This window comes from Lynx canadensis, chromosome B1, assembly GCF_007474595.2.
Source record: "Lynx canadensis isolate LIC74 chromosome B1, mLynCan4.pri.v2, whole genome shotgun sequence".
Classification (NCBI taxonomy): Eukaryota; Metazoa; Chordata; class Mammalia; order Carnivora; family Felidae; genus Lynx; species Lynx canadensis.
In genome coordinates, this window is record NC_044306.2 from 49130161 (window position 1) to 49150023 (window position 19863).

Consider the following 19863-nt stretch of genomic DNA (forward strand, 5'->3'; position numbering starts at 1 on the left):
GAAAGTTCCTCAAGTAATTGATACCATGAAATCAGAAAGACACAGTAGAGCAATCAATGTGAGGCAGAAAAACAGAGGGCAGTAGATTCTAATGATCAACCATGGTTAACACAGTGTCAGATAAGCATTTGTGTTTTCAGTGTACCCTCGACTCTAACAGGGGTACGCACTCATCTCTACGTTTTTTTGTATGAAAATTCTGGTTTCAACCTATCTTTCCCATATGGGTTAATTTACTCAAAAACTTAAACCTCTTGGGGCGCCTGGGTGGCTCAGTCGGTTAAGCAACCAACTTTGGCTCAGGTCATGATCTCGCGGTTCTGGGAGTTCAAGCCCTACATTGGGCTGTGCTCAGAGCCTGGAGCCTGCTTCGTTCGGATTCTAAATTCTCTCTCTCTGCCCTTCCCCTACTCATGCTCTCTCCCAAAAATAAACATTAAAAAAAAGTAAAAAAAAACAAACTTAAAACTCCAGAATTCTCATAGTGAAGGAGGTGAAAACCAAATGGATGTGGGTATTGCCCCGACCAGTGAGAAACAGAACTCAAATGTCTTCTAATAATCATTTAAGAATTCCAATATGCTTTTGCAGCTGGGAGAGAAACTTGAATGTTTCTGTGGCTCCCTCTACCCCCATACCTGCCTGCAAACGCACTCAGTTACAGAATAAGCACTGCCACAGAAGGGGTGCAGCTGTCAACAACGCTGGTCTGGACCACTCCACTCCTCAAGGGTATCATTCCAGCAAGTCTTCACATTTGTAGCCTCGTCCTGGTCAAAATCTCAGCAGACCCCTAGGATTTGTGGCAGGCGGGGTATCAAGTCGTGAACTTCACCAGAGCTCAAGTATCATGGCCCTTGAGCTCCAGGCTTTTGACTTCTCTTCCTGGAATCTCTTCCCGGATTCCTAGGCAATCTTCCCTTCACCCTAGTTTGTTCTTTTCCTCCCACTAAGAAACAAAACTGTTTGAAGGGCATCATTTCAGGCAGCCAGGAACCTCCCCGTTCCTACTGGCCTAAAATAAGCATGCAGAGCCCATCAGTGAGCCTGAGGCTTGGAGGAGCAAAGTGAAAAGTAAAATCCCCTACACACTTGGTTCTACTCAAACTATAAGCTTTTATTGAATTTTACATATCATTCATCTGGGACATGATGACTATGCAGCTGGCATCTTCTCGTTCGTGAAATGATACAGCGCACATAAAGTCTCTTGCCCCGTGCCGGGCCCACGTGTGCCGAGCAGAGAGCTGTCACGGAGTGAAACTCGAATGTGAGTCTGCCTGGGCACTGGCAGTGGCTTCCTCATCTCTGAGCTGTCACACTCGCTGGAGTTACACGGGTCAAGGCTGACAGCTTGGAATTTAAGCTTCTCATTTTACACTTCTGATTTTATTAAGTTACAGACTGTTTCATAGTCTACTTTAACATCAGAAGGTTGCCCACTGACTTTACTGTACTCATGTTGAGTATGGGATTTGTTATTCACCAGGCTACACTTCCAACCAAACACAGAAATAGCAGGCTTGGGCATCACAGCTTAGGAAGAACTGGAGAAGTGTTCTATTTCCCTACCCTGTGCAGTTTTCGCCATAACCTGTTCTATGAGAACAAGGGTTTCCCCTCTCAGATGCAAACATGGAGGGAGAGCACTGGCTCCGAGCTGGAGGCTAGGGCTAAATTCTCTCCACTCCTCTGCGTACTCCTGACGCCTTCCTTCCTGAGTGGGGAAACCTTGGCACTGAACAGTTAAAAGGCTCACCAAACCCGTGCTTCGAGACAGAGTCATAAACAATACAACAAAATAAACGTGAGCTACCGATGGGGCTCAGCTAACGCTTATTGCCTATTCTGCTAATGTCAAAGCCTTCCGTGCTTTGGGAAGTTTCCAAATACGTGTTCCTGCACAGGAACTGTGACAGAGCTCCCTTGCCAGAAGATCGTGAGCCCAGGTCAACAAAGGTGGATAAGAAACAAATTCTTTAGCTGTAAGAGTAAGAGCAGTTTGTGAAGTAAATTCAATAATGTGAACCTCACCCACAGGCAGGTGAGTGGGGAAATGAGACAGTTAATAAGAGAAGCCCTCAGGAGGCACGGATTTGATCAAGGGCACAGCTCATAAAAGTAACGATTGGGAATTTTCCTATAGGAAGTTTAGGAAACACGCCAATAGCAAGAAATGAGATGGCTCCAGTGCCAGAATTTTGACCTGTTGTCACTGAACCAGTGTCCTCAAGAGAAAATGTCCTTGTTGTTGTTGTTTTTTCCTGGGATCCTGGGTGCTGGGGAAAAGACTGCCCAACACACACAGGCAGGGAGCTAGGAATCCAACTTGGAGAATTCAGAGAGGCCTTGACGTTGTAAACCAGTGTGGGGAGAATTAGGACGTGTTTAAAATTCGGACCCCAGGATCTCTCACACTGCACTCAAAATACAGGTCTGCTTCAAAAGTCCTACCTACACCCGTTGTGACGTGGGGTACAGAGGAGTCCTTCGGAAGTGGTGGCAGGGTGAGGTGACACAGGTGGGGCTAGAGGCAAGATGTCCCCGTTTTCGGTGTTTGCCGCAGCATGAAAGACGTGCCTCCGTACCGGGCAGGGCGGCCAGCTCACTGAAGAGGTACCGCTATCAGCTCACACTCAATCCAGAGAGGGTTTGGGGAAGGTCATGCACTTTGGCCCAGCGGGCATCTGGTGTGGGTGCGAGATGCATGTGACAGTGGGGGAGGAAGAAGATACCCCTCTAGAACCTGCCATGTTGAGTCTCAGATGGATGAGGGTATTTTTTTTTAGAGCCAGATCATCCCCCAAACCAGCTTGGGGATGGGGATAATGAGCAGATTCTAAGAATTCATGTATCAATGTCCTTCCAAATAAAAAATGATTCTTTATTATTACATTTTTAAAATCACAGAACCCCAGGGTGAATATTATTACACACACACACACACACACACACACACACACACACGATCATTAATTTCTGGAGTCATTTCCCATACCCCCTCTCAAAAATCTGGCTGAGCTATGCCTCAGAGAAATTTTCCAGTTTCCAACTCCACACACCAATTTGGGATAAATAGAAACACTGAAGTCTTTTGGTTTTACCCATAGTTCCAAAGTGCTATTATAGGTAGAGTATTTGTTGGAGGAGATAATTTTTGCTGGGTTAGAATACAGTGAAGAATAAAAGAAGTTGCGTGTAGAGCTCTGGGTGTGGTTAAAATGTGAATCTGCATGCCTCCTGACCTGCAGGCTTTATTCTCTTCCCCTTTCATGGTTTTGTTTTGTCTCTTCCTATAGGGACTGCAATAAAAATAGGCCTTCTATTTGGAATCACACTGGAGAGGAGGTGGTTCAGATGAGCAGTCTTGTTACATATTAAGTTACTGGGTCTACAATTGAGAAATCTGAACTCTGGGGTTACAAATCAAAATAAATATTATTTCAAGGTAAACAAATTACTTGGCTGGCTCATGAAATGCTTAATTTTTTTTCCTAAAATCATAACCGCAACATGGACTTTTTGTTTTAGGCTGCATCCCACGACAAAAATCAGGTAACCTACATCTTCAAAAGGACGCAGAGCATGCCTTCCGGTTTCTCCCCTCAGTGCTGAGAAATGGCTCCGGAGCCTGGAAGTCGTCAGGCACGTGGCTTGGGTTACGTGGCGTTCAGGTAAACACTGCCACACGCCCAACCTTGATGAACACTGACTACTTCTCTAAGTACGATGGTACCTGGGGGGGAGGCCCTCACTCAGAGAAAGGATGCAGAAGGGAGAAGTTAGGACAAGCTGGGAGCTGAGGACAACTCCGCTAAGAGACTCAGGTGACACAATGGAACGGGAATACTGAAGCCAGCAACCTTCTGAAAATATCACCACCACCATCAAAACCCATAAGCTTTTTTTTCTAGTCAGGAAATCAAGGCTGAGGGGAACATTCGCATATACTGCTCACTAATACATTCTTCTTAACAGAAGTGAAGCTATTTTAAGAACATGAAAAGCTTTTCAAGACATCTGTTTTCAGGGACAGAGCACAGTAACAAATACTTTTCAGAGCTGGTTCATTCTAAAGTCTATCCCAGGAACAAGGGCAGCCAACTTTCATGAGGTACTAAGACATGTTCCGGCAAAAATATTTTCACTTTCCTAAAGTTATATGCTATTTTCAAGTCCAAATATATTATAAATATCTGATCCTTTTCTGTTGGCAAAAAAGGAAACACTTTTTTTTTTAAACTCTGAAGTTGGTAATATTTGTGTAGAATGAAGGTAGAATTTTACTCATTTTTTTATAACTCAGAACACAGATGAAATCAAAACGTCTGCAACTGTCCCTAAATTCACATCTTTAAAAGTTCCTTTCCTCCATTTACATGAATTCATCTGAATCATTGCCGTCCTGTAGGAAAGAGAAAAGGGACACTGTGAAAGCCTTCAAAATAAATAACTCCGTTTAAAAAATGTACACAATTAGTCTTAAGTAATAAGCTTCCTCACACGTAACTGCAGCGGTCAGAAAGTAAAAAGTAAAATCACTAAATTCACTCATGAATTCTCTATCTGAAAGTAGGAGTTGTTTAAAAGAGCTGGATTCTCTAAGTTGTCAATAACACAGTGACAAGTGACCAGCGGTTTCCAAAGTATGAAGTAAGGCTCAACTGACCTCGTATAGGACGTAACAAGTGTGACGGGAAGAAAACGTAATTGCTCCTTCAACAAATACACCAAGATATGAATCCAAACAGATCTTGCCTCAAACCTTCTGCCCATGATACTGCCAGTATGCAAACCCTTCTTTGGTCTACATTCCATTATTTTGAGCCTCAAGGTTATTGCAAGATGTTTTTTGTTTTTTTTTTTCTAAATAGGAAAAGTGATTAGGAAGCCACAGGCTAGATACCAAGTTAGTTAGCCTGCCAAGTTATTGATTAAAAACCCGACATGATGGTATGTAGTATAAAGGCGCTGATTTTATTGTGTGGCTTATACACGAGTCCTGAAGGCCAAGTACAAAAGAGTGCCAGACTCCACTTTGAGCTACTGCATGCCCTGAACACTGCTCCGGGTGCCAACGTTTACTAATAGTGTAAGTTTGGGACATTCGCTTGAAAATGTCTCAACCTGAACATATCAATTGTTGCAGCTTCTCTTTCCCATTGCTTGATACCCGAGCTGTTAGAGAAGAGGAGAGGGCTCAGGCTTACAGGTGTATATGTTTTTCACCTTCTTAATAGCTCTTATGAAAGATGAGTAAGGAAACAGGAGATATAGGCAGGAAACAATGGTCTGAAGTCTGGTTTGATCTCCAGTTTCATTCAGTAGTTTCCTCTGTGCTTTTCTTCAATTAGCACAATGCACCCAGGCCACAGTAAAAATGTCTTAGATAACTGTACCCAGAGAAAACTCCTGTTGGTACTCTATGCCAGAACCAGAACTGTGACTGCTCTAGAGTCTGACGCTGAAATCACAGCATTACAGATGTTCAGAGAGTCACCATCTATCTCGAAGGTCAGCATTAGATCTGGAACACTGAGGAGGAAAAATGCTCTAAGATAATCTGGGTTGGTGACAATGAAAGTGTGTCACTCTCTATAAAGGCCGGGAGTCAATCCGCAGAGTTCCGGTGTGTCTGCAGATCTGTATCTGGGGATTACAGTAACTTTTAAATATATGTCTGAGACCAAGATTTTATTTGGACAATTTTTACATTTAAGATTCCCTTTAAGAGTCAATATGTTTTTCCTTCTTTTCTTTTTTTTTTTAAAGTTTATCTATTTTGAGAGAGAGCAAGCATGTGGCAAGTGTGAGTGGGGGAGGGGCAGAGAGAGAATCCCAAGCAGGCCCCATGCTGCCAGCGGCCAGCACAGAGCCCAACTCGGGGCTCGATCTCACAAATCGTGAGATAATGACCTAAGCTAAAATCAAGAGTCAGATACTTAACCAACGAGCCACCCAGGCGCCCCAATGTGTTTTTCAATGTAGCAAAATAGGTATCCTGTCATCCACCTATAAAGTGATAAGCAAATAAAACTGAATTGAAAGTTAACTGTTTATTGGCACCAAATTTAGAAAGGCTAGGTAGAAATTACAGATTGAAAAGAATTATTCTAAATAGAACAAAAGCTCAAAATTAAAACCAACTTCAGAGTGGAAGACTAATATTTTTCCTGATAAATTTTTATGAGCTTAATTAAAAATCAAGTCCTATGAGCGCCTGGCTGGCTCAGTCGGCTGAGCGTCTGACTCTTGATTTCAGCTCAGGTCATGATCCCCGAGTTGTGAGATCAAACTCAGCAATGGGCTCTGCACTGAGCATGGTTCTTGCTTAAGATTCTCTCTTCCTCTCTCCCTTTCCCTTTGCCCTCTCCCCAGCTCGTGCTCTCTCTCTCAAAAAAAGAAAAAAAAAAAAATCAAGTCCTATCTTATATAAACACTAGGCTTTAACTGAAAATCAGCTGAGTGTGCAGCCAAATTAGATCATAAAAGGTCTGTAATCCCCTCAACAGCAGAAAGTTACAAGGAGAATTAAAACCTATTCTTTTGAAGTCTGGGGGAAAGCTGTAAGAGTCCTTCCACTGCAAGAGAGAATAAAAATACCCAGTGCAAAAACTTCCTTGGAAATGTGAATCTGATTGAAACCTGGAACTCAGGGACAGAGGAACAAGCAACAGAGGGAAGGGGAAAGGTAGAGGAGTTCGTGATCCTTTGTTCTACAAATCTGACTTGCTAATCCTGGAACTTTTAACATCTGTCACTGATCAGATCACATGTGTGTGTGTGTGTGTATGGATATATGTGTGTATATTTGTCTGTGTGTATTAATTCCAGAATGCTCAAACTTTAAAAATCAACAATGATGGAAATGAAAATGCCTAATGTCGTACATAACATTATATAGGTGCCAGATTTCTGCTGGCGTAGTCTCTAAATAACAGAACATTTTAATAAACAACAATAAGCACAAAACAAAGACATTAGATTTAGGGTACGTTAAAGACTTGTTTGACTATTAAGCTGTTTTAAGAGTTCCAAGAAATCTAAGAGTAGTTTCCAGAAGCAATTAAATACATCTCATCGTCATTAATCCTGATACTGTGTGGGAAAAGAGCAACTAAGGACTCTATCAGTAAGAAATAACAATGACTGGGGTGCCTGGGTGGCTCAGTTGGTTAAGTGTCCAACTCTTGATTTTGGCTCAGGTCCTGATCTCACGATTCTGAAATAGAGCCCCATATTGGGCTCCATGCTGGTGCATGAAGCCTGCTTAAGATTCTCTCTCACTCTTCCTCCTTCCCTCCCCCGCTCATGCAGTATCTCTCTCAAAAAATAATAAAAAATAAAAAATAACAATGACCATTTATATTCATAGACTAAGGAAGAACTTTCATATATATGTCCTTGTTTAAATTTTAGTGCAGACCCATGAAGTAACAGGTCTCTTCCACTGCTGGTGAAATCTCCCTCAGAGAGGTTACATCACTTCATTAGGCTTATCCAATTAGTAAATGACAGTTTAAGGCTCTAAACTTCAAATTCAAGGCTGTATTTAATTACATAATGCTACCCTGGAATGTTTCAGGATAAAGTACAAAGCTACATCTCTGACTCACAAAGAAGCCTCATAAATTTAGTTCTTCACAGAGACATGAATAAGAATATTGTTCTCATTTTTAGAAGGACATCCAGATATGAACAAGGTGTAAAGTCCTACTAACAATTCCAATTTATGAACTAAATATGGGGTTTGACTAGATGACCTTTAAGGGATCTTACATTCTATTAATTATTTCTAAGCATCTGAAGCAATACTGCTTAACAGTATTTTCTGTGATGATGGAAATGTTCTATTTCTGCACCATCCAATATGGTAACCACTAGCCATATGTGGCTAGTATGACTGAGGAACTGAGTTTTTAAATTAAATTAAATTTTAATTAAATTTAAATAGCCACATGTAATTAGTGCCTAGTATCCTACACAACACAGATCTAAAGCATATATAGTTGATCCTTGAAAAACATGGTTTTGAACCACACAGGTCCACTTTTACAGATCTTTTTCAATAAATACAGTACAGCACTGTAAATGTATAAACTTTTTCTTATGATTTTATATTCTTGTCTCTAGCTTCCTTTATTGTATGCATACAGTACATAATATGTATAACATAAGGTATGTGTTAATTGGGGCGCCTGGGTGGCTCAGTCAGTTAAGCATCCAACTCTTGATTTCGGCTCAGGTCACGAACTCTTGGTGTGTGAGCTCAAGCCCCGCATCGGGCTCTGCACTGACAGTGTGGAGCCTGCTTGGGATATTCTCTCTCTCTCTGCCCCTCCCTTGCTCACTCATGCTCCCTCTTTCTCTCTCTCTCAAAAATAAATAAACTAAAAAAAAGGGGGGGCATGTGTTAAATTGACTGTTTATGTTACGGGTAAAGCTTGTGGTCAATAGTAGGCTACCAGTAGTTAAGTTCTGGGAGAGTCAAAAGTTATATGCAGATTTTCAACCGCGTAAGGGGTTGGGGTACCTAACCCCATATTGTTCAAGGGTAAACTGTATTTGTAAACTACACTATAAAATACGCAATATAGCAAATATATCCACCCAGTTTTAATCTCCTGCAGACTGTTAAGTGATAGCTAAATTGTGCTATCGCCAGTCACTGGAAAATAAATTCGGGAAAGATAGTACTCATGGACAAGAAGTCTCTGACATAGTTCTAAGAAAATAATTAGGTGCTGATGCTAAGAAGATTCTTTCAGTACTGTAATATGGATCATCACTGCTTTTTATCTTAGGAAGTACTATCAGACCACACTTCACAACAACGTACAACAATCTCTTTCCATGAGGTGACCTACTTTAAAAACACATGAGCGAGTCCACAGGGAAGGAGGGGCGATGCCTCATAGAATCCACTTGAGTGTACGATGGTTACCGAATCATGTCAAGCCATCAGCAACACACGAGTCGGTATTGGCTAGTAACTCAATTATTAAAAACTCTTAATTATTTTAAGGCACAACATTAGAGCAAATAACTTGAACATACCTGATTTGAAGACATATTCTCAACTTTCATTAGCGACGAATAGCTCCTAGAAGAAGAAACACACATTTGCAATCAGGTTATCCAGCCAACAAGTATTTCATGAACATCTATCATGCATCCAGCACTGTTGAGGGTCTTTTTGGAAGAAAATATAACCACTGCCCTCAAGGAGAGTGCAACAGAAAAGAGGCAGAGATCTCTGAACAGTAAATAAGATGTGCCCAGTGCTTTATAGTTTACAAAGTGCTTCCTCAGACTCATGTCATCTCCACAATGACTGGGAGGTAGGTGGCATTATTCAGATGAGGAAATCCATCTACAGCCAAGAGCAGATCGGATTCCTAGTCGGGGCATACTGCCCAGGTCGCAGATGCTACAGGAATTCAAGCGGAAATGCATCAGCGTGGGCAGGGCTGCTGGGGCCCTCTCCTCAGATGAGGCAGAACCCAAAGGGAGCCTAATAAATATGTGGGATCAGGGAGGGAGGCAGACGCAGAGAATGGTAGGGGCAAAGACAAAGAGTTGGTGTTTATAATGACATTTCAAACCAATTCAAGTGGAGTCTGAAGGCCAAGTAGGGAATTAGGCTGGATGTGTAGGGCCCAATTATGTTGTCCTAATTGAGTGAGTTAACACAATGTGAACAGCAAGAAACCACAATATAAGACGGGAGTAGAGAAGAGACATAAGAGATTCAACAAGCATTTAGTAAATATCTGTGATGTATAAAGCCCTATGCTAAGCCTGGGTGGAGGACAGGACAGGAAGAAAACAGAAAATGATGAATAAGCCAAAGCCTTGCCCCCAAAGAGCTTACTAGGAAGGGAGATAAGGCCTATTCAAGCCATAGCTATACAAAAAGTTCAATTAAAAATACACAAAGAGACAAAGGAAAGTGAGACCACATAATACCAGTGTTTTAAAAAGGGTAATCTGTAGTAGACAGAAGAGAGGGAGAAGGGAAATAAAGACAAGATTAGTTAATAATAACAGTATTTACCATTTACCAAGTATTCTTTATTTGCTAGAATCTGCGTTATATGCTTCAAAAATTACTGCTAACCCCAATCACCTTATAAGGCAATTGATAGTACCGTGCCTACTGAATACCCTATGATTTCACTCATGTGGAATTTAAGAAACAAAACAAATGAACATATGGAAAGGGGGTAAAAAAAAGAGAGAAGGAAACAAACCACGAGAGATGATTAAATATGGAGAACAAACTGAGGGTTGCTGGAAGGAGGTGGGTGAGGGATGGGCTAAATGGGTGATGGGTACTAAAGACGGCACTTGTGATGAACCCTGGGTATTGTATTTAAGGGATGAATCACTAAATTCTACTCCTGAAACCCAAATTACACTACATGTTAACTGGAATTTAAAAATTTGAAATGAAAAAAAAAAAATGAACATACAGGAGGCAGAGTCAGGGAAGTTAAGGAAGCTGTCCAAAGTCTCCCAGCTAACCAACTAGTGGAGAAGCAGGCTTTTGCACCCACATCAGACTCCTGAGCTCACACTCTTGCCGTCATGCTCCAGGCTGCTGCAACGTCCCCACCTGAGGACACGAGTCCATGCTGTTAGCAGCTGTCCTGGTAAGAAGGGATAAAGCTCAGAGAATCAAGGATGACATCAAGGTTTCTAGCTTGGGCAATTTGAAGAAAGTAACGCCACAGCTGAGAGATATCCAAGTAGATGTGAACTGTAGAAACTGAAAACTGAGAACTGGAGAGAAGAAATGTCACAGTTAGAGACAACCATCTGGGAGATAACTGGAGACAGATCAGGTGAAGGATATCAGACAAAGTGGTGTCTGGAAGAAATAAATAGGTGAGATCCATACACTACATGAAAGGCATGCCGAGAAAAGAGTGGGTAGGGCAGGAAATCTCAATCATGGCTGCACTGTTAAACCACCTGTGGAGGTTAAAATGACGAGTACTCACAAGCCAGGTTCCAGAACCAATGGGTCTGAGGGCCCCTCCTCCGAGCTCCCTCCCACCCATCCAATGGCCTATCTGACACTTTTTTGGGTACCTCAAAGGTATTTTCAGATTCATATGTCCCTGTGCAACTCATGGTCACCCCACTACCAAAAAGTTTGGTTCTTTTCCAGGACTCCCTAGCTCAAAGAACTGTATCACTATCCATTCCATTTCATAGACCAGAAACCCAGGAGCCATTCTTTTTCTCTGCCTCCCACACCCTCAATCTGAACTATCTTCAAATCTTGTGATTTTATCTACAAAGTTACTTCTCCCTGGTCCACTTCTCTCCACCTCCACATCACCACCCTATTTCAAGCTACCAACATCTGTCGTGTGGACGACTGCACGAGCTTGCTAGCTGGCCTCGCCACACCTACCTGGTTCCCTTCCCAATCTGGTCAGCAAAGCAAGATTTCCAAAACATAAACGTTTATCATACTTGGGTTCAAATTTCAACCTTCTAGTCTCCCAATTTTGAAAAATCTCTATCTCAGGTAGCCATAGTCCCTATCTTTTTCTTTTCTGATTTGTTACTCACTTACCCTCTGTTAGCTACATTTCTCCATTATTTACTTCTTCTGGCTTCAATATCCACATGGTGGAACCTGGTCTTGATGTTAATAGTGTTTTTCACACTACCACAAAGGCCAAAGAAGTGAACACAAGACTGAAATGGAGTAGGTAAGCTTTTACTTGGATGTGACAACAAGTTCAGCTATGGAGATGAAACCACACTGCTGGATACACTGAAGACAGCCATGGATACTCTTCCCTAGTATATGCCAATAAATGATGGTGTCTACTGGGAGACTCCCAGGTAACCTGCTTAAAGGTTTTCTCCAAATGCCTGCTCACTAAAACCAAAGGTAGACCGAGTAGAAGCTGTTCTCCTTCTCTCACTCTTCAAGCCAAGGTCACTTCTAAGACTCCAACTACTTTGAAAACCTGTGTGGAGTCTCTCCTGTTATTTTCTCTTACTCTATGTATGGCTTATAAGGTAGCAGTCATGGAAAGAAAATAACATGTGAGGATTCCTCCCTACACCTAACTCTATGCAAAGAATCTCTAAACCAGAACCCCATTAGATCCTAGCCTGACAGGACATGTGTGAGCTACAAAAACTGTCTAAGGAGCTAACGAGTAAGGTGGTAAGTGAGAATTAACACACAAAGTCTAAGGAAGGGGAATTTTTACAAAATGGTTAACAGAGGGTGTTAATATACTACCCTCCCAACAACCCAAATATTTCTAAAACCTACCTGAGAGGATGGTCTTTATAGAGACTTATGTACATTACCAGATCATTACAATTTCTGCACACTGAGGACAAGGAGTAAAGGGCTCCATCTACAAGAACAAGATGGAGTTGTCTCCAGGGGCTACTGTTGTGCCTCTGAAAGGGAAGTCAGTGCCTTCTGTGTGGTAGGCTTTGCCTTGTTCACTGCTGAGCTGAAGGCTGATGGATAAGATCCTGCCTAGAGCTCAAAGAACTTGGGACAACGCAATGGCAATTTGATCCACTTTTTTCCATTGCCATTCTTGTTCAAAAAGCTGAGAGGGTAAAGGAGACCAGAGTCTAAATAATGGTTTCAGAATTGGAAGGAAGCTGGAGATCTGTGGATGTGAGGCTGTTGAGTGTTTCTTCACTGAAACCATCTGGAAGCACTGGGGATAGCTTCCAAGATAAGAATAGCTTCCTGGCTTCTCTGTAGAATCCCCTGCAGATTCAAAAGTCAATTTCTTAAGCAATCAGAGCAACTAAAGTGGACATTCCCTACCAGATGTTCCAAATAAAAGAACCAACTGCTGGTGAAACTTAATAATAAAATTTTTGCTGTCAGAAAGCCAAGAGAAAGACTTTGGAATGAGAGGCTTCTGTAGGCACAGCATTTGACCTCTCAGGTGGAAGAGTCAAAGACCAAAATTAAAGTGACGTACGAAGCCCTACGGATGTGAGAAAAGATTCTAAAACAGCTCAGAAGCGCGGAGCTCGCTGCTGGGATCTCGCCAAAGCTGCGGAACACGGCACCCAGACGGCAGCGGTGAGCCTGCCAAGCCAACACGTGCTAGGTCACCGCATCGGTCCCCAGCCCCGCAGCTCTGCCCCTCGTCCTGCTACCTTCGTCAGCTTGTGAAAGCAAGTCAGTTTTGTGGCGTCGGTTTCACAGAAATGAACGCCAAAAACGTGGGGTCTTTTGGTTTCCTGAGATCCGTGAAAGTGTATTAAAAAGAAAGCGGTAGGGACGAAGTAGAAAAACATGGAACAGAAAAGTGATTTTTCCATCTATTCCACTTACATTTTCCTTTTGATATATATGTTACCAGAGTGATAAGAGGATAAAAATTTGTGTCTGAGAAAACAAATGGAAAAAATACAAGTGACTAGGGACAGCTTAGAAAATAGGACTGATTAGGAGCACCTGGGTGGCTCAGTTGGTTAAGCGTCGAACTCTTGATTTTGGCTCAGGTCATGATCCCATGGTTGGTGGGATCAAGCCCCACATCTGCTCTGTGGGGATTCTCTCTCTTTCACTCTCTCTCTGCCCCTCCCCTGCTCACACGTGTGCTCTCTCTCAAATAAATTAACATTTTTAAAAAAAGAAAGAAAATGGGACTGATTAAATTTGCTCTTGAAGCAAAAATTTCATTCAATAACAATGAGAATTTCCCCCCTCAGCTTATTTAAAGGTTTTGTGTTGTTGAAACAATAAAAGAAAATTTGAGATATGAACAATTGTGTTTTAATTTAAACTAGTAAAATCAAACATACAAAATTCCCTAAATTTTACTAGTACACAGCTTAATTTGAAACAAAAATGTAATGTATTTTAAGATAAATTGCCATAAGTTGCTTGATTTATAGTAAAATTTTACTTTAATACTGAATAGACTGAACGAGGCAGAAAAGTGTGGTAATATTGTGTACGAACTTGAGAATCAGATTAGTTATGTGACTTTGGGTGAGTTACTTACCTGCTTTTTAGGTTCAGTTTGCTCTTCTAGAAAACACCAATAACAATATTTGACTTACATGGCTATTGCTAGGATTAAATGAGATCACGCAGCTAAACCCAGTACAGTGTTTGGAAGATGACAAGTGTCCAAAAATGTTAGGTATTCTTAAGTTTTTAAGGTTTTTAAAAAAACTATTATTTTTTTTTATTTTAGAGAGAATGTGTGTGTACAAGCAGGGCAGAGAGAGAGAGAGATGGAGAGGGAGAGAGGGAGAGACAGGGAGAAAGAGGGAGAGGGAGAGAGAGAGGGAGAGAGGGAGAGAGAGGGAGAGAGGGAGAGGGGGAGAGAGAGAGGGAGGGAGGGAGAGAGGATCTTAAGCAGGCTCCACGCTTAGCATGGAGCCAGACATAGGGCTTGATCCCACCACCCTGGAATCATGATCAGAGCTGAAACCAAGAATTGGACACTCAAGTGAGCCATCCAGGTGCCCCTCTTATTAAGTTTTCAAGTACATTAAGTGATATTATTATGCCTAACATATTAGGTTTCTAAAGAAAATTGTTAGGTTTGTAAAGGGCACAAGAAGGCATGTTTTCGATCTTTCCTCCACTCCACACTAAAAACAAAAATGAGTAAGCTACTCTCAATCCCACACTGCTCAAAATTACACACATTTTACTGCACTGATCAAGTTGATAATTTTTCTTTCACTCACAACACAAAGCAGACTCACAATCTAGGTCAAAAGAAATCTGTGCATTTGTTTATCTCATGTTAGCAGATTATAACTCAAGATAACACTTCTGGAGTTCTCCATTTGAATATTATATTTTAAATGAGGCCACTTATCCTGTTTTAGCAGAACCCCCAACAGGAATACATGCATGCAGATAACTAATACCAGTACTTGATCATAATACCTGCATTCTGACCCAACAATCTTTCTAATAATCCAGTGTATTCTACGGAAATCAAGTCAGCATGTGGCAAGACAGCTCATTTTGATCCTATGCCATTTCCAAAGGCACAGCAATACATCTTTCCCAATTTCTTTTTGTTACATTTACACAAATGATATCTATGGAAAAATGTGGGAAAATCTAGAAATTCTGTAAGTAGAAGTTGCAGGACTAGATTCCTTCTTCGACAAAGAAAACCTAACAGCCTCCTCAGGTATAGCACAACATACCCAGTGGTAGGGAGAATAATGATCCTACTCAAAGATGTCTACATCCCAATATCCAGAACCTGCAAATATGTAACTTCATCTGGCGAAAGGGACTTTGCAGATGTGGTTGGGTTAAGGATCTCATATTGGAGAGGTTGTGGATTGTCTGGGTGGGCCCAATGTCATCACCCTGGTCCTCAAAAGCAGAGAAGGTCAAAGAGGGGGCTGTGACTTTGGAAGGAGGGTGTAAGAGATGCCAGATTGCCAGTTTTGACGATGGAGGAAGGCGCCACAAGCCAAGGAATGTGGATGGCCTCTAGGAGCTGGAAGAGGAAACAGATTCTCCCCTAGAGTTCCAGGAAGGAACACAGCCCTGGTAACACCTTCCTTTTAGCCCAGTGAGAACCATGTTGGACTTCTAATGTATGGATAGGTGGAACTGTAAGATAATAAATCTATGTTGTTTGAAGACACTAAATTTGTGATAATGTGTTACAGTAGCCACAGAAAACTAATACAGTCAGTATTTTTATACACTAGTATTTCAGGACCCAAATTGTATTTTAACTATGATTTATCATTTTACTTATTTTTATTTAAAAAAATTTTTTTGATTTATCAACCACCAGCCTTTTTATTCATACTGTCATATATCTTTTTTTTCCTATTTTTTTAATATGAAATTTATTGTCAAATTGGTTTCCATACAATACCCAGTGCTCATCCCAATAGGTGCCCTCCTCAGTGTCCATCACCCACCTTCCCCTCCTTCCCAGCACCCATCAACCCTCAGTTTATTCTCAGTTTTTAGGAGTCTCTTATGGTTTGGCTCCCTCCCTTTTTTTTTTTTCCTTCCTCTCCCCCTTGGTCTTATGTTTTCATTTCACTTATTTTTAAAAATTTTTATTTTTTTAAGTAGGTTCCATGCTCAACGTGAAGACTGAACTCACAATCCTAAGAGAGAGTCACACACTCTACTGACTGAGCCAGCCAGGCCCCCCTCCTGTTTACTATTTTAAAATGGAGTGTTTTGCGATAGGCCTCATGACATTAATTACTTCAAACTTTCAAAATATTAACAAAAACGGTTCTAAAAACAGATTTTAGGCACTGGTCTTTGGAGCTAAGACAACCTTATTCAAATATCATACTAATTGATGTTAATCCGTTAATATAGCATATTTTCTTCTCCTGAAGATGCTTACAAACCAAACTCTAAAGATAACCTATGATAGTTTATCTAAGAATAAAACCAGCTACTTTATTTCACATGCTCTCATATCCTGCCCCTATAAAAGCATGTCATTTGACCAACGCATCCGCATAACTACCTTTTTCTAAGCTGTTTAAGGCCCTGAGCTTGTCCTATGTCCCTCTCTCCACCAGTATATACTTCCTTCAGGTTGGTCCCTGGTGAAAATCAGCAGTGAGGAATCTCCAAGGTCAACACCAATACCGTAGCTCAGACATACCTAAGTTCGTCCATTTCTCGCTTCTTCTTCATCTCTTCCTTCTCTCTCCTTTTCATTTCCTGAATTTGGGCTTTTTTCTCATTCCTCTCTTCTCGGTCTCTGCATTCCTTCTCTGCCGCTAGATCTGGAAACCGCTCCATTCTGGTCTTTTCTAATCGGTTCAGGATCTCATTCACTTTCTTCTCCACTGTCACAATTTTCACCTTTGAGAAAGGGGGGAACAAAACTGAAATCTTTTTTTTTTTTTTAATTTTTTATTTTTTTTAACATTTATTCATTTTTTTGAGAGAGGAGACAGAGGGTGAGCGGGGGATGGGCAGAGAGAGAGGGAGTCAGATTCTGAAGCAGGCTCCAGGCTCTGAGCTGTCATCACAGAATCCAACATGGGGCTTGAACCCACGAACTGCAAGATTGTGACCTGAGTCAAAGTTGGATACTTAACTGATGGAGCCACCCAGGCACCCCCAAAACTGAAATCTTAATCATACGTTTTCCCCTCCAGAACAAAGGAGTCGCTGTCTAGGGGCTGAGCAATGCAGCTGAGAGGGACTTAGAAAACATACATCATGCTGAGCCTTTGACAATGAAAGTGTTAGACAGAAAAGACCAGGACTCCACTCCGTGTCCTGTGGTGGCAAACAACACTTACATCCTTCTGCCTGTGAAAGCCTATCTGTCCCACATCCATGTCAGCTGTTTTCTTCAGGTTAGACCACGGTGTATACACCACATTCACATTGTTCATCTTGCAGCCTGCCGAGAGAGACTGTCTTCAACATGCGGGCAGGACACTAAGAAATTTGCCCTCATCCACTGGCAAATTACCAAAATCCAACAGAGGAAAAGGCTTTGCATAAATAGCCATCGAGTGATTCAAACCACAGAACGCTTTTTTTTTTTTAAACCCACCCACAAATGGCAAATGGCAAAGGTGAACAACACAATTCAAGCAAAAGTATTAGGAAGGAAAGCAGGGACTTCTGAGACTCCCTAATATTGGATGCAAAGTTTATGATATGCATTTTTTTTTTTTTTTTTTTTTTACAGCGAAAAGGATCGAATAGGTTTCCTCAAAGGAGTCCTTGATCCAATAAAGGCTAAACAGCAAGATAAAGCAAAAGGCCAAGGTCTGGGATTTAAGGGACCTGCACCACCATGATCAGCTATGTCACTCAGGGAAAGTCCCCACAGCTCCCAGAATCCCATGTGAAACATGAGGAAACTGGACTGGTTCAGTAGAGGTGTTTTTTGTTTTGTTTTTTTTAATTTCTTTTAGCAGTGGCAACTCTGTTACCAAAGAAAACATATCAAAGTAATAAAAGCACAGATGCTTTGGAAGAGTGCAATGCATGCACTCTTGCTCAAGTGGAAGAATCAGACCAACCCAAATCAGAAGATAGTCTACAACTGGTCTCCACTCAAGGTGTCAATGTCTTGAAAGACAAAGTAGTGCCTTTAGATAAAAAGAGACTAGAGACATGGTGAGGAATTATAACACATAATCCTGCATCAGAAAAAAAAAAAAAAATGCCATAAAGGGACCATAGTGGGAGAACTGGAAAAACTTACATGTGGGCTGTGTATCAAATAACAGTATTCTATCCATGTTAAATTTCCTGAAATTTGCTCACAGTAATACAGTCACTTAAAACAATGTCATTGCTCTTAGGACATGCTGAAGGGTTATAAGATCTATAATTTTCCTCCAAATGGTTCAGCTAAAAAAAAAAAAAGAAACCAAAAACCTAATAATTAGAGCATTATAGAGAGAAAGCAAATACATACAGAAAAATTGTTGAATCTAACTACAGGGTATACAAGAGTTATATTTTTCTTGTAACTTTCCTGTAGGTTTGAAATTTTTTTTTCAAAATTAAGATTTAAAAAAATCTCCATGTGCATGGTGCTAGGGGAGATCCAATATGGATCAGACAATGGGTCTTGCCTTCCAAAACTGAAGGAAGGCAGATAAGTACATAAATAACTATGATGAAAAACAGAACTTATCAAATGATATTGGAAAGGTATAGGTAGAATGCTGAAGTAGCTCAGAAAGGGCAGTGGTCACCCACACTGGAAGAAAGGAAAGGCTCCACGGGAGAGGTTAATACAGTCTAGTGGTTAAGACAGAAGACTTCAAAGACACTGTCTGACTTCAATGCAGCTACTGCCACACTTCAGAGCTCTGAGACCTTGGGCAGGTTCCTTAATTCCCTGAAGCTCAGCTCCCTCATCTACAGATGAAAATAATATGCATAACTCAGTAGGGTTGATAAATGAATTAATTTGTAATGTTCTTAGCACAGTGCCAGACATGTAATTAACATTCAACGGTAACTCTACTACCATTACTACAACTACTGGGTGGACCTTGAACCTTAGTTTGGCGTTAGACATGGGATGATTGACAAGGAAGACAAAAATGAGGGCAAAGGAGACAACATAAGCAAAGGCATAAGGTAGGAAAACAGCAAATACGTGCTTTGGCTGGAGTGTGAAATAATTTGAAGGGAAACAAAGCCTGCCGTCAGATCAGAGATGCTTCACTTCCAGCTTAACAAGTCTGGACTCAATTGTACAGATAAGGCGAGGTGTGTCACAGGGAGTGTCGAAGCTTTTAGAAAGTTTAATCTAGCAAAAGATTCTAAAATGAATAAACTGGCTGACCAGATTCTATGATGACAAACAAGATTAACCCAACACCCTCGGTTCTGAGGTCAAGCAGGGGGGGAAAATATTTCAACTGCACCGCAACGGGAATGGAGTATCCCTAGCAAACCCTGCAGGAGAACCCCTTCTTCACTCCTTGGCATCCTCTGCTGGGGACTCACGAGTGAAGTTCCTGGGCTTGGCTCCTTATTTTGCTAAGTGAGCTCTCACTGTGGAAGGCCAAAGAGCAGAGCAAAGTAAGGCAGTATTCTCTTCTGTTTTCTCTAGAACTGGTAAACTATAAAGAGATTACGAATCAAGAGACTGGGCCCAGAATAAAGAGTCCAAAGATCCTTTAATAAAGTTACATCTGCTAGCCAGGGGCATGGAAAGGGGACAAGAACATGTGAAAGAGGTTGCAACACACAGAGAATAATGATTGTTTTAACTTTATTATTTTTACTTTAATAAAAGAAGCTCTTAACTGGAAATCTTAAGAAACCCTGTCCCACTCATAAAAATGGAATGTCCTAAAACTAACTGCAACTTAATGATTTACGGGGCTGAAAGT

The 19863-nt window shown here is 41.3% G+C and overlaps 1 protein-coding gene across 2 annotated transcripts in view; it reads right to left on the reverse strand.

The window, feature by feature from the left end:
• Positions 1-1096: 1096 nt before the first annotated feature.
• CCDC25 (coiled-coil domain containing 25) overlaps positions 1097-19863 on the reverse strand; it is a 40510-nt gene continuing 21743 nt past the window's right edge. For both annotated transcript variants that reach the window (XM_030312667.1, XM_030312666.1), the window contains 4 exons: positions 17293-17396; positions 16644-16846; positions 9058-9103; positions 1097-4405 (listed from right to left, as the gene is read on the reverse strand). In XM_030312667.1, the coding sequence (XP_030168527.1) occupies positions 4376-4405; positions 9058-9103; positions 16644-16846; positions 17293-17396 (383 nt within the window). In that variant the 3' untranslated portion in view covers positions 1097-4375. The remainder of the gene's footprint in view (positions 4406-9057; positions 9104-16643; positions 16847-17292; positions 17397-19863) is intronic.